Below are 15,579 nucleotides of genomic sequence, written 5' to 3' on the forward strand. Positions count from 1 at the left end.
TTTCTTTAAATGGTTTACAACATTAGAAAGAACTTGCCTCTATTCTGACTTGCTTGACAAAAGAAGATAAGATTCGGAAAAAAAATTCAATAAAAGGGATTCGGTGCTACCAACTACCATCTAATAACTTGAGTTCGAAAGAGGATAACTTACCTCAGACTTTTGATGAATGAATAATTAAAATTGACACCCAAGTGTCGACAAAGAACTTAGGGTGATATTCTCTTAATTGGACTAAGAGGATTTAAGAGATTTATAGATTCGTTAGTTTTGCACAATGAACACATAAATCATTTGTTGAATCTTTAGCGGTTAAGTATACAACTACAAATTACTGTTGACCTATGAAACTTTAGATGGAGTTTGGTTATCATTACATTTATTCTTATGTTTTTATTTTCTTTATTTTAATGCTTGATCACCATTGAAATACACATCTTGTCTTTTGTTTAACTTTGGAGAGGGATTGAGAGATAGAACGTGGAACATAAGGAGCAAGATTATTCTTCATTAAAATGAAGGGCAATTTACATCTAGGATAGGGATATACCTTGTTTGTCTCACTTGACTAAGAAATAGGAAGATAATACAATGCTCCATTGTTGGTTAAATCTATCTGCGCTGAATGATATAGTTAGGTTTCCTATTTTGGTAAATGGTATAGGTTTGATAGACCATATTATATTATTAACCTCGTAAGTCAGTAACTTTATAACCAAGATGAATCTAAGGTTGAAAACACTCTATATGAGTTTGTATGACAGTTGTAGCCTTGAAATTTTCGTAAATACTGATCAAAACCTATTTTGAATTGTTATTTCAATTTCTTAGTTATTAGTTGCAATCTTTTAGTTGAAATCACTATTCAAACTCTTTTTGCACACTTGCACGTAATTAGATTTGAAAGATAAATTAGATATTTACTAGTCAAAAGTCCTTTCAGTTTGATAATCCGACTCACAAGGGTCACTTTATTATTTATTTCACCATGAACACTTGCGTGTGCAATTTGAGTGCAATATATTTTTGGTGCCGTTGCCGAGGACCCAACTCCCTTTCGCCCATTTAATTTGGTCCTTACACCTTTAAGTATTTGATCCACCTACTAGCTTCATTTTAATTATTGAACTGGTATTTCTTTAAGTAGGTGTGCCTACTTGTCCTACTTTTTTCATCCTTTATCATTAACATTTAATATAGACCACATATATAAGTTTCTCAAGTAAGTAGGACATCGAAAAACTAACTTAACCACATAGAATTTCCAAACAAGTAGAAAGTTAAGCTAGTCCGGCAGTCATTTCGCTTTTTTCAACTATTACCTTCACTTTTGTACACTTGAACACCTTAGACTTTAGGTTCAACATAGTCTCATTTTCCCCAAGCCCATTTAATCTCTTTGATACTGCCTCCGTCTCATTTTAAATGTCACCTTTTTACTTTGCACTTGCATTAAGAAATGATGTAACTTTACCTTTCTATCCTTATTTAATGTTTTTTTAAGTCAACTTTATTAATAAATGACAAGATTAATTAACTACTCTATCAATGGTATAATAAGCAAAATATGGTAATTTATGCATAAATTTTATAAAATGACAAGTATTGTGGTCCAACTATTATAGAAAGGAATGATATATAAAAAGGGACGAAGGGAGTATAACTTAGTCATAAATACGTGATTTGGTCATAAGCAAAAGTCTTATCGACAATGTCCTCTTCAAACCCTTATAACTCTTAATCTAACACTCAATTTGATGAACAATTTGTTTTGTTGGAAACTAGACTCAAATACTTTTAGTTTGATAAATAGTGTTTTTAACCCTGTAAATCATCACATGATTTGAAATTTAATAAGTGTTTATAAGTTTTTGATTTTATGCTAAAATGATTAATATAAGTCAAAAGTCATAAATTATGATTTCTAACTTATGACTTTTCGCTTTTGGCTTATATGCCTAAAGCCAAAAGTCCATCTAAACAGGTTCTAAGGCTTCCTTGAGACTAATACTTTAGTTCAACACTTCAATCACACCGTCATATATGTGTTTCTTAATATACTTATCCATTTATATCCTTTTTTTTCTTGTTTCTCATACACTCGTCGACGTTTGACTAGTTGTATATTAGCATAGACATACGGGGTATTGCAATAAGTGGCTCCAACATTTATTCAGTATTTATCTAATTGTTTACTTGTTCTTCATAAATTGCATGTTATATCTTAGAGAGTTCGTCTTATGGGTAGTAAGTAGCTCATTACGCTCTGTATCGCGATCTTGATTTGGATTGTGACCATTAATATGTGAGTAGGATAACAAAAAAAAAAAGATTTGCGATGAAGATAAATTTAGTTAGTTCAAACTATACATTGCATTACAAATGAGGGAAAAAAAGAACAAAATATCCTCCTCGTGAGAATGAATAAAAAGAAAGCTAACAATAAATCCATATTGCTAAAGCTGTATCATAAACAAATAATATGTTGCAGAGTAAGTTTTTTTTTTCACAACTAAAATTACTCAATGAGTGAACAAGCTACAAGTGATAAAGTTGAAGATTATATTTGCTCTAAAATTTATGAACTTGTGTAGTGTGCTCGTTTTCTCTTGGAATTGTAGTCAAGCTATCCTTGTAACCTATAACTCTGAAACTTTGAGGAACACCATGAAAACTTAATTCCTTTACCACATTGGAATTAAGGTTATAGGACATCAAACATCCACTTCCACTCTGATAAAGAAGCAAATAACCCTTCCAAATTGCTAATGGGAAATCAATTTGAAGACCCCTAATTGTGTATTTCTTAATCCAAGACTCATATACATTGTAATCCTTCATTACCCAAATATCTATGAAATCTTTTTCATCAGCAATCACCGGCTCCGAATACGGATGATAAATCAATGTTAAAGAGTCATGTAATAACATGAGTTTACAACCCGTTCCATAGATTAAATGACACGGTTCTGGAATTTTTAAACTATGGAAAATTTCGGTGCTCATTTCAAAACAAAGAATTACGTATTCATCAATGTTTCCATCTATGTCTTGAGACGCAACCCAATGACAAATTCCCCTGTAAAACATTTGAGAACAAGAGACACAATAAAACATGCTCAATTGTTGAATCACTCCATCATCTAATTTTCTCCAACAATCAACACTCAGATCGTAGATATCAACTATTCTATCCATCTCTTCTGGATAATCATCACGATCTGTCATATATGTTATTGAAATTCTAATAATTTTATAGTCATTCGCGATAGAGTCATATCCAAAACCAACATTTTGGATGGAACGATAGTGATCTTTTTCACAACCAATAAACTGGTCGGGTGGGAGAAGTCTATAATTTCTCGTAGATGGATTAATTAAGATGGTGGTAACGGAGTCCATCATTGCAATCAAACCATGGCAAGGACCAATGAATTGATCAAGGTTAAAATTATTATTGGATTTCAAATGAGTGACATCTAGATCTTGAATAATTGGGTTAAAATAATCATCATCATCGTCATCACCAGAAAGAAAAGACAATATAGTTTTATACCTATTTCTTTCATGTTCGAAGCAATGCTTGAAAAGAATGAATTCGTCTTTGGAAGTTGTTGTGCGGTAGAGATAAAGATTGACAAAAGTGGAGGATTTAATGAGAGTGTAACAAGTTTTTGAGATGCAATTGAATCGCATGAGGGATTTCACTGCGAGTCTCAAAAGTATATAAATTACCACATCTTCAGGCAACTTCTTCATAATTCCATCAGCCATTTAATTATTTTTACACTCTTATGTGCAATACTTGTTTTTCACCTCATTGCATGTCATTTGAATCCAGATCCATAACAAACTAATAATCTATTTTACATTTTGTGGTTCTAATTTATTGTTTAACTTATATATCGACAATTTATAATACATTAAAAAAACGACAGAAATATCCTGATCCCATTAAATTACATTAATATCCTTCTTATTAATTTACATATCATATTTAACAAAAATAAACTAATGATCAGGAGAAGAAGCCAGCATTTCATACCAAAGACATTCAGAGAAAACTAAAGACAAAAAAATATGCCATTTTTTGCGTTTCATAGTTCTTAGCCGTAACTTTTGATAATTAGAATTAATGATTAATTTTTATTTTTTTACAATACATACCCATATGTAGCATTCATCATGTGTACATGTTATTGTCTTCATTTTCTGTTGGTGAATATATCACAAATTATAGTAACTTATAGTTGAAAATAAAATGACAAAAATGAATAAATAAATATTGATGTTGAGGAAAAGATATTTCACTCTCTTTAAGAAATTCAAGCCTACTGTGGTATGATCTGCACCGATCTAGTATATAATTCTTAATTTGTCCCCTCCAAGATACAATAGCCCAACAACCAGTGTTTTCAAAAACGTTTTTGGGGCGAGTCTCGGGGCGGGGCGTACCAAAAATTCCCGAGGCGTAAATTAAAGACGTAGATCCATAATGCGTAAGTCCTAAAATTTGACGCGTAAGCCTTGAGCATAAAAACGTAAGTCCTGGGCGTAAAAACGTAGGCCCAGGTGTTTTTAATTTATCTTTTTAACCTTTTTTGCTTTAAGTCATATTTTTTATTATTGGTGTAATGATATTTCTCAAATAGTAATTATAATACTTTTTTTTCTTCATTACTGATTATTAATACTTATCTCAAATAAAACTCATAATATAATTTCTATATATTATAGGTTATTTATAAAAAATTATTTGTAAAATCATTGAAAGGTTTACTCTTGCTTATTTTATTAGTAATAAAACAATAAAATTGAATATACATGAGACTACGCCCCGTGTCTCGGGGCTTACGCCTCACCCCGTACTGTATAAAACGCCTCGCCTCACGCTCCCACCTTTTAAAACACTGCCAACAACATATGATATAACTCAAACAACTTTAGATTAATTGAAAAGTCTAAAACTCTTCAATTTGAATACTTTCTTCAACATAAAATTACTCTATTTTATAGTGAATTAGTTAGGAAATTAAAATATTTTTCTTTGTCTCAACTCTCTCTTTAACTACATTAACCTCAAAATATAAACACAATATAATACTTGTTATTCATTTATGATCTTTTTCATTTTATTACCACAAAGAAAGAATTATCACTATTTATAGCAAGGTATAAGATTTCTTCCTCAACTCTTATAGCTAGGTATAAGAATTGCCACTATTCATTTCTCATCTTTTTCATTCTATTACCACAAAGAATCTGTTTGTTTGTCTATCTGCTTGTCTGTCTGTCCTGTTCGTCCGTCCGTATCTATCTATCTATCTATCAAATGCATACCATTGTTTCCTATCACACATCCATCCATTGTGTTGGAATTACGACCTCCTTAATTCTATAAAGGAACACGTACTTACTACTTGTTCCTCACTATTTGAAGTTAGCAGTAAACAATTTCGTAGAATAATTCGTTCAAAAAATTGTATTATTTATTGCACCTTCAAATAACCCAACGATTACACAACTATGTAACCTAAGGAGTTATAAACTCTAACTCCTAACTACCCAAGACAAAAAACCCCAGGTTTAAGTCTTCTAACGTCTCCCAAATTTTCTCAAACTTGTTAGACTTATCCTATACACCACTCTCGATTGTAATAAAAAACTCTTAACTACAATCTTACAGTCTTTTCTCACAAACTCGCAGCACTCCCAAGCAAATTACAAAACTCTCTCAAACTCTCTTTGACAGTGTTTTGATTAACTTTCTATGTAAGTGCGTAAACTTCTTTGAAGGAGTTATTGCCCTATTTATAGATCACGCTTCCTCAAAGTCTTGTTCAACTCGAACTTGTCTTCACCGCCTTAAAGCCTTGTTCAACTCAAACTCGACTTGGACTCCTATTTGTACTCAGCTTCTTCTTCCGCTTGAAAAAAAATTCACGCGTAGTCTTCCTACTTTGTATAGTTTTCTTAATTGATTAAGAAAACTTTCTTGATTGTGAACTCCTTCTCCTACTCGTTTTAGATAAGAAATTTTGTATCATGTTTGGCACAACCTGTTCTATGCACTTTGACATTCTTCAAAACACAGAGCTCCTAACAAATTCCCCCTTTTTGACTATGACAATTTTTTCAAGCTTGGTTATTGAAATATTCTTGCATTGAACAGGTGAACACAAATATGCATGCATCGTCCCCCTTTTGACTTTAGACAAAATCTGGAAAGAAGGACCTATCCACGCCGCAACAAGCAATAATATCACAACAAACCATAACAAAAAGAACCACCAAACTTAGTCATTAGTTACACAACAAAATTAGGCAACAAAAACCAATATCCACAAAAATCAGAAATGCACACTATAGTCTTAAAAGAAAAGAACCCAAAACACATGACCCTGCACAATTAGATTGGTGTTGAATCAGAGTGAGGCACAAAAGAGTTTGAGGATGAGGAACCCTTAGATAACATCTCAAAGATACTCTTTAGATGCTCTGAATTGACATTTCATTCATTTTGCAAAGCAACATGAGTCTAAGCTAATTCTTCTTTCACTTTACAATTTTCAGCAATCAACTTCTCTCGTTCCATCTCATGAGCAATACGAAGCTGATCCACCTCTGTAGAGAGAGCCACTCGTAAGACATCTATTCCTTATCCTTGGCAGTCAAAGCAGCTTTTAAGCGTTGCACTGGTGCATTTGCCCCCCTCTTTGTAGCAGGTATAGTTACATGATCCACTACCCCCAATACATCCTTAGTGGTCTGAATCTGCCACTTCTTAACAGGAACACTAAAATGATCAAACACCTTTCCTAGCCAGAACCCATAAGCAAGTCCACGTTCCTTTTTATCAAGCACACATAGACCATGTATATGGCTAAGAATCAAGGCATGCAAGTTAATTTGAATCTTAGACAACAACAACTCCATAAGAGTAAGATCCAAATAATTTGCCTCCATCCTTTTTTGCTTTCTAGGCAGAACGATTTTATGAACAACATCAAACAACAACTGATGCAAGGGTAGCATGGCTCCTTTATCAATTCTCGTATACTCATCCATCATCAGATCATTGGAAAATCGATGACATATATCCAGAGCAGAGGTATTTCCCTCCAGAGGTGGCCAATCGCGCTTAACATATTGACACCATCCCCTATTTGGTACCCCGAGTATAGAGGATAAAATCTCAGCATTGAGTGTGAAAGAAACACAACAAACAGTACTTGAAATTGAAGCGGCAGGCCCTGTTGCATTGATATAGAACTCCCTGATGTCTTCCCTACCCATTCTACGCCTATGGTTTCGTTGAATAAGTAGTTCAGTCCACCCTTGGGCTTGTAAAAGACCTAGTAATTCACTCATCTCACCACCCTCAAATCCAGTAATGCCCCTTCCCCTAATCACACTTCTTCTCCTAAAGGATAATACCCTAGCAGAGTCAATTTCATTAGTTTTTTTGGGACCAGATTCTTTTGTTTTAGATGCATTTCTCTTTCTTTTTCTACTCTTCTTGGATTCAACTATGTCATCATCAATCTCTATAGGATTAGAAGGTGGAACAAACTTACTTTTCACCAGGCGAGTATTCTTAGTAGACCTAGCAAGAAGCACTGCATCCCGAGTACGTTGCACATACCGAGTCACTCGAACCAGAACTTGCACTGATGTGTCAGAAGTAGGACTTTCTTAAGTCTCAGGAAGAATCATAGCAATGGGTTGGCAAGAAGTTGTACTAAGTCGTGAACGAAGTCTTTTAGGAATCAGTTGGACTAATGGAATATCATCGTCATCATCATAAGAGGGATGAACCTGTTCCTTCGATGATATGGGTTCCCCCTCACTATGTGCAGTCGTTTCTTCTCCTAAATCAAACACCAAACTCTGATTTCTCCTTTACCCCCGAATCGATGCTTCTTCCATAAGAGGATATGCAAGGTGGGTTATTCCGTAAGAGTCAATGAACATGACAGCAGGTAAGACAAACGAACTTTCTTGATTTTTGAAGGGGATGATGGCAAGGTTGAGATTTGATGGGGATGCCATGATCGAGGATGAGATTGTGTAATGGTAGGGATGATTAATGGAGAATGGAGTGTGTGTGGGAGATGAAGAAGAATGAGAAGTAGTGTAGAGAGAGATTGCTGGGAAATGGAAGGGTTTTTGGAGAACTGAGACAAATGTATTTGATGAGTTTGATTGGATTTTTTTGGTGGTTTCAATCATACTTTCTGACAACAAATTTAATGAGGGAACGGGTAAAGTGCACTAGTCATAGTATTTTAGTCTTCTTTAATAAGTATAGTGTACATACCTTCCATTGTAGGATAGTGTTCCTTGAAGTCCTAATCTCTTGAGTCTCTAATTTCATGAGAGTAGTAGAATTTTTAGTCACAATTTATTATGAGTATTAATACTTACAGAAAAAAAAACATGTAATTTAGGACCATAGTTTACTCAGTGAGCAGGGATGTTTAGGCGATTTTTATCATCCATAATTCCAACCTGTTCCTTTCAAATTGTTCCCTTGCTAATGCCTTAGTAAAAATGTCAGCAATTTGTTGTTCAATGGCGCAAAAATTCATGGAGATTAACCCTTTCTCAACGTTGTCCCTTAGAAAGTGATGACGTATGTCTATATGTTTTGTTCTCTTGTGTTGGACGGGATTCTTTGCAATGTTGATTGCACTTGTGTTATCACAAAAGATGGGGACACACTCAATACTAAGACCAAAATCACTAAGCTGTTGTTTGATCCATAGTAGTTGAGCACAACATGAGGCTGCTACTACGTATTCAGCTTCTGCCATAGATAATACAACCGAATTTTGTTTCTTTGATCCCCAAGAGATTAAACATGAGCTTAGAAAATGAGCCATCCCTGTGGTGCTTTTCCTATCAGCTAGGTAACTAGCATAATCTGCATCTGTATATCCTAGCAATTCAAAATTACTTTCTTTAGGATACCATAGTCCTAAGTCAGTAGTTCCTTTTAAGTATCTAAGAATTCTCTTAACATCTCGTAGATGAAACTCTTTAGGATTGGTTTGAAATCGAACACATAATCCTACACTGAGCACAATATCAGGCCTGCTAGTTGTAAGGTATAAAAGTGACCCAATCATACCTCTATACAGTTTTTGTTCCACAACAGAACCTGTTCCTTCCAGGTCTAATTTTGTAGCTGTAGCTATTGGGGTATCAATTGGTTTAGCATCTTCCATTTTGAATCTTTTGAGTAGTTCCTTGGCATACTTTTGCTGATGAATGAATGTACCTGTAGGTATTTGCTTAATTTGAAGCCCCAAAAAATAGTTTAATTCTCCAATCATGCTCATCCCAAACTAATTGCTCATAAGGTTTGCAAATTCGTTAGTGAGTGCCTTGTTTGTTGCTCCAAAGATGATGTCGTCAACATACAGCTGTACAATCAGTAGGTCCTTCCCTTTGTTTATGAGAAAAAATGTGTTGTCAATTTTACCTCTTGAATAGCCATGGCTTAGGAGAAACTTTGACAGTCTATCATACCATGCCCTTGGAGCTTGTTTTAACCCATAAAGAGCCTTATCAAGTTTATAGACATAATCAGGATAGTCATTGTTCTCAAAGCCAGGGGGTTGCTTAACAAACATTTCTTCCTTTAGTAGCCCGTTAAGGAATGTACTTTTTACGTCCATCTGATACAGGGTGAACTCCATGTGAGCTGCAAATGCTATGAGTAATCTGATTGCCTCCAACCTTGCCACCGGTGCGAATGTTTCGTCGTAGTCTATCCCTTCTTCTTGATTGTACCCTTGAACTACTAACCTAGCTTTGTTTCTTGTAATTGTGCCATGTTCATCTAATTTATTTCTAAACACCCACTTGGTTCCAATTATGGTTCTGTTTGATGGTTTAGGTACAAGATACCAGACTTTACTTCTTTCAAATTAGTTTAATTCTTCTTCCATGGCTATGATCCAGTCTGCTTCTTGAAGACCTTCACTGATCTTCTTTGGTTCTACCATGGATAGGAATGCGTTAAAGGCATAATGGTTTTTCAGCCCTGATCTTTTGGTTATTCCGGAAGTCAGGTCACTGAGTATGTTATCCAACAGATGTGATCCTTGGTATTTGTAATCCTTTAGGACCAAGTTCGGTTGTTCTGCATCTTGACCATCATTTAGCTCTATTTGTTCTCTTTCTGGTACCATTTCTGAGTTCTCATACAGGTCATTATGGGAATGGGTGATGATTTCATTGTTTTCGTGGGAAGGACCTAGTTCTTTTTTCTGTTCCTGGGTATTTTCAGCATGTGTTTCTGATGGTTCATCATCTTCCTACAGGTTCAGGTTGGACATCGTATTGTACTCATTAAATACAACATGAACACTTTTGTTCAACACACATAGTTCATTTATTTAGTACCCTATAGGCTTTGCTATGTGTAGAGTAACCTAGAAAAATCCCTTCATCGCTTCTTGCATCGAATTTTCCCAATAGATTCTTACCATTATTATTAATAAAGCATTTACATCCAAATATTCTTAGATGTGAGATGTTGGGTTTTCTACCTTTCAATAGTTCATAAGGGGTTTTATCTAGCAAGGGTCGAGACATACATCTATTTATCGTGTAGCATGCAACATTAATGGCTTCAGCCCAGAATTGGTTGGTGATTTTGCTAGCAATCATCATTGTTCTAGCCATTTCTTGGAGGGTTCTATTTTTTCTTTCAACTACACCATTCTGTTGTGGGGTTCTAGGAGCAGAGAAATTATGATCAACTCCATGAAGGTCACAATACTGAGCAAATTTTGAGTTTTCAAATTCAGTACGATGATCAGACCTAATTGAGATCAATTGTTTTTCAAACTTATTTTGGAGTTTTCTTATAAGGGAGCAAAAGGTTTCAAATGCATCATCTTTAGAAGCTAAAAAGATTATCCAAGTATACGTGGAGTAATCATCAACCAGAACAAACACATATCCCCCCTGTTTTTGACTCTCATGGGACCACATGAATCCATGTGTATTAGTTCAAGGGATCTGGTTGAGCTTATAGCATGTTTGGATTTAAAGGATGATTTTACTTTCTTTCCTAGAGTACATGCCTCACAAACTCCTGCCTCTTTGAACTTTGTTTTAGAGAATCCTATAACTAGTTCGTTAGAGATGAGTTTATTTAGTTGTACATGGCTTGCGTGACCTAGACGTTTGTGCCATAGCAAAGGATCCCTGTCCATCACACTTAAGCAAACTAAGTTTTCATCAGATATCCTTGAGGTGTCTACTGTATATACATGTTTATCTCGATTTCCTGTCAGGACAACCTTCTGTGTTTTGAGATTAATAACTTTAACAACAGTTGATGAGAAGATTACCTAGTTTCCTTTATCACACAATTGAGATATACTTAGCAAGTTGTGTTTTAAGCCTTCTACGTGGTATTCTTTGTCGATGGAATGTTCATCAGATCTTCCTATCTTTCCGATACCTTTGATTTGACCCTTTTTTCCACCACCGAATGCTACCATTCCACCTTTTCCTTCCTCAAGTGAGAGAAATTGTGATGTATCTCTAGTCATGTGTCTCGAGCAAGCACTATCCAAGTACCAGTGTTGCTTGCTTTCTCTCATTATTTCCTGAAAGAAGTTCAAAGGTTAGTTTTAGGCACCTAGATTAACTTGGGTCCTTTACTAAAATCAAAAGGATGAATATGATCTCTATGTATCTTAGGTAGATTAGATTTCTTTTGAGTGTTCCTGTTTCTTTGAGATGTCTTATATGTGCCTATTGTTTTATTGTTAGTGGACACTCTGAATTTTGGACAATTGAACTTAGAGTCCCCTGAGCTGCCGCCGATGATGCATTGCAAATGATTATCCATTCTAGGTTGATCAAAGCCTATTCCAGTTTTTTGATTTCGGTTGTTATTTCCTAAGTGTGATACAATCATAGACGATTTCGTTCACTTATTTTCTTGTTCAAGCTCATATTTAGTCCTAGTTTGTTCAAGTCTCATTTTTGTTGATTTTTTTCTTTCAGAACATAGTTCACTTTTGAGCCTTTTAACTTCGTGTTCATCTCTTGATTTATCACAAATTTTGTCCTTACCTACTTCTTTGAGTTTTAAGATTTCAGTTTTACTGGACATATTCCAAGACTCTAGTTGCTGAATTTTCTGTGACAATAACTTGTTTTTCTCTTTTAGATCAGCATTAAGTTTTTCCAGATCTATACACTCGAATTTTAAACTGGTTAGGGAGGCAAGCATTTGATTCTTGGTTTTAACTAGTTCTTGAATTGTGTCTCTAGATGTGAGCGTTAAGAAGGATAATTTTTTCTTAGAGAACTTCATAAGTCTATCCTTGAGATCAGAAAGGTTTACCTCCATTCCTTTAGAGTCTGAGTCAGGTTCAAGTTCTTATTCTTCTATGACCATCAAGGCAATGCCATCAACATCTTCTTCATACATGTCTGAACCTGTTCCCCAGGCTACATACATTGCTTGTTCCTTCTCTTTGTTTTTTCTTTTGCTTAAGAGTTCCCTCTTTTCCTTTTCAGCCCTTTCCTTTCTCCATTCTACTTCCCACATAGGACAGTCCTTAATTTGATGATCAGTTTTACCACACTTGAAGCATCCTTCACTTTGTGGTTTCTCTGTACTCTTTTCTTTGGTGGGTGGTGCCTTTTTGCCAGAATTCATGCCTCTTTTGAAGAGTTTTTTGAAGTTTCTACCGATTAGTGCTAAATCCTCATCATCTATATCTGATTCATCACTTTCAGTTGCGTTGAGTCCAAGATTTTTTTCTCTGTTTCCCTCACTTCTTTTGTCAACATTCATCTCATAAGTCTTGAGATTTCCTACCAATTCATCCAAAGTCATATTGGTTAAATCCTTGGCTTCTCTGATTGCATTAACTTTTATTTCCCATGATCTGGCAAGGTCCTAAGCAATTTATCTACTTTTCCTCGGTGGTGTATATTTTGCCCAAGGAGATTAACTCGTTTACTACTATAGTAAATCTGGTGATCATGTCTTGAAGTGATTCTCTGGATTTCATCTTGAAAGCTTCTTATTCAGAGCATAGCCTAGAAATTTTGAATTTTCTAACTTGAGTTGTACCTTCATGAGCGTTCTGTAGAGTATCTCATATTTGTTTCGCGGAGATAAAGCTTGAGATGTGATTAAACTCATCAGGTCCTAGTCCACATACAAGAATGCATTTAGCTTTTGCATTTTTTCCCAGCATCTTGTAGTCAGCTTCTCCGTATTTTTCCTTAGGTTTTGGAACATCTTTTCCTTCACTATCCTTAACAGTAGGGAATAAAGGCCCATCAATGATTCTAACCCATAGTTCATAGTCCTCAGTTTGGATGAAGTCCTCTATCCTTGTCTTCCACCAAGAGTAGTATTGACCATTGAATAGTGGTGGTCTGTTGATGTGTTGCCCTTGATCATTCCCGAGAGGAGGTTCATAATTCATAGTGATCTTTATCTTGAGTTATTAGACTCTTGATTAAGATAACCCGCTCTGATACCACTTGTTAGAATTACGACCTCCTTAATTCTATAAAGGAACACATACTTACTACTTGTTCCTCACTATTTGAAATTAGCCGTATACAATTTCGTAGAATAATTCGTATTATTTATTGCACCTTCAAATAACACAACGATTACACAACTATGTAACCTAAGGAGTTATAAACTCTAACTCCTAACTACCCAAGACAAAAACCCCCAGGTTTAAGTTTTCTAACGTCTCCCAAATTTTCTCAAACTTTTTAGACGTATCCTATACACCACTCTTAATTGTAATAAAAAACTCTTAACTACAATCTTACAGTCTTTTCTCACAAACTTGCAGCACTCCCAAGCAAATTACAAAACTCTCTCAAACTCTCTTTGACAGTGTTTTGATTAACTCTCTATGTAAGTGCGCAAACTTCTTTGAAGAAGTTATTGCCCTATTTATAGATCACGCTTCCTCAAAGTCTTGTTAAACTCGAACTTGTCTTCACCGCCTTAAAGCCTTGTTCAACTCAAACTCGACCTGTACTCAGCTTCTTCTTCCGCTTGGAAAAAAACTCACGCGTAGTCTTCCTACTTTGTGTAGGTTTCCTAATTGTTTAAGAAAACCTTCTTGATTGTGAACTTCTTCTCCTACTCATTTTAGATAAGATACTTTGTATCACGTTTGGCACAACCTGTTCTATGCACTTTGACATTCTTCAAAACACAGAGCTCCTAACACATTGCATTTAAGGTATCCCCCACCCCCGATTATTCAAACTTCTACCTTTGTACTACCTTTGCAAATCAAACTTCCTCCTCACTAATTTAATCGTTTTCACTAATCAGCAGATAACTTGCACAACCAAATTTTGTCAGACCGCTAAGAACACTTAAAGATACTCCTCACTGCGTGCTAATTAGATGTAATTCTTAAACTCTGGAATGTAAAGAACAAACTGCTAAAAAACTCGCAACGCCACATTCTCCCCATTGTTCCTATTTTTTGTGGAGGTTGGTACCTTTTTTAGCATTCTTCCATTACCGTTGCTACACCGTCCCATTTAATTTATCACTGTATTATGAAACTTGATAAGATGGTCTAAATCTTAGATGAAATGTGGCCAACGAACTAGCATTTACAACCTTGTCATTGACACAGGTTCTTCCCCTTGAGGTAGCTAATAGATGGATTGTTACTACACTTCTAGCATACACCGCCTCATCATTGGAAGACTTAATCCCTTTCTACAAGGTTCATGTGCTTAAAATAAAACTATACTCTACTTTCTGGTCCCTATGACCTTCACTAATACACATTCACGCCTTGAATTGTGGATGGGTTGCTGGCTGAATCACAGGTACATTCTAACCTATACTTTAGAACTCATCAGAAAAGACACAACTTTTTGAAAAAGACAAAATCCATTGAAAAAATTACAACCCTTCGAAAAAGTCAGAACTCATTGGAAATATCACAAGCCCTAAAAAAAGTCACAATCCTTCGGAAAAGTCACAACTCATTGGAAAAGTCACAAGCCTTTAATGTGAAAGGTATCTACTTTTAATATAATAGAATTAATCAATCATATAAACAATCAAGATAAATTGAGTATTTTAAATTGGAGGTATTATAGTAATTTAATTAAGCTTGTGAGTTCATGCATTTAAGTTCGTATAGATATAGATATAGATTCATCTTGCATGTTAAAATAAAATCGTAGTTATTCAATTTATATCTCTTCTAAAAGAAGTTAAAATATATAGACTAAAAATGTAAAATACATATTGGCAATATTTTGTAAATTATATATGTTTCATCCGATAGAGTTGTCGTTATCATTTCCACATATGCAACCACACACAAGTATTTGTGTAGTAAATTAAGAAGATGATTATTTCCAAATTCACTCATATCTAATATAGAGGAAGATAACGAAAATATTTGATGCAAATAAAGTTTTTCAGTAAGTGAAGATAAAAAATATTTACATAGGCAAAGTGTTAATTGTAATATTCTCTCCAATTATACCAACATATGCAATCTCTTTATATCTAAACTTTTTGTTTTTGTC

At 34.8% G+C, this 15,579-nt stretch overlaps 1 protein-coding gene across 1 annotated transcript; it reads right to left on the reverse strand.

Moving 5' to 3' along the window:
• Window positions 1-2,571: 2,571 nt before the first annotated feature.
• LOC102583656 (F-box protein CPR30-like) lies at window positions 2,572-3,774 on the reverse strand. The gene has a single exon (XM_006337908.1). The coding sequence runs from the start codon at window positions 3,772-3,774 to the stop codon at window positions 2,572-2,574; it is 1,203 nt and encodes a 400-aa protein (XP_006337970.1).
• Window positions 3,775-15,579: the final 11,805 nt, after the last annotated feature.

This window comes from Solanum tuberosum, unplaced genomic scaffold (assembly GCF_000226075.1).
Source record: "Solanum tuberosum cultivar DM 1-3 516 R44 unplaced genomic scaffold, SolTub_3.0 scf00001, whole genome shotgun sequence".
NCBI classification, from domain to species: domain Eukaryota; kingdom Viridiplantae; phylum Streptophyta; class Magnoliopsida; order Solanales; family Solanaceae; genus Solanum; species Solanum tuberosum.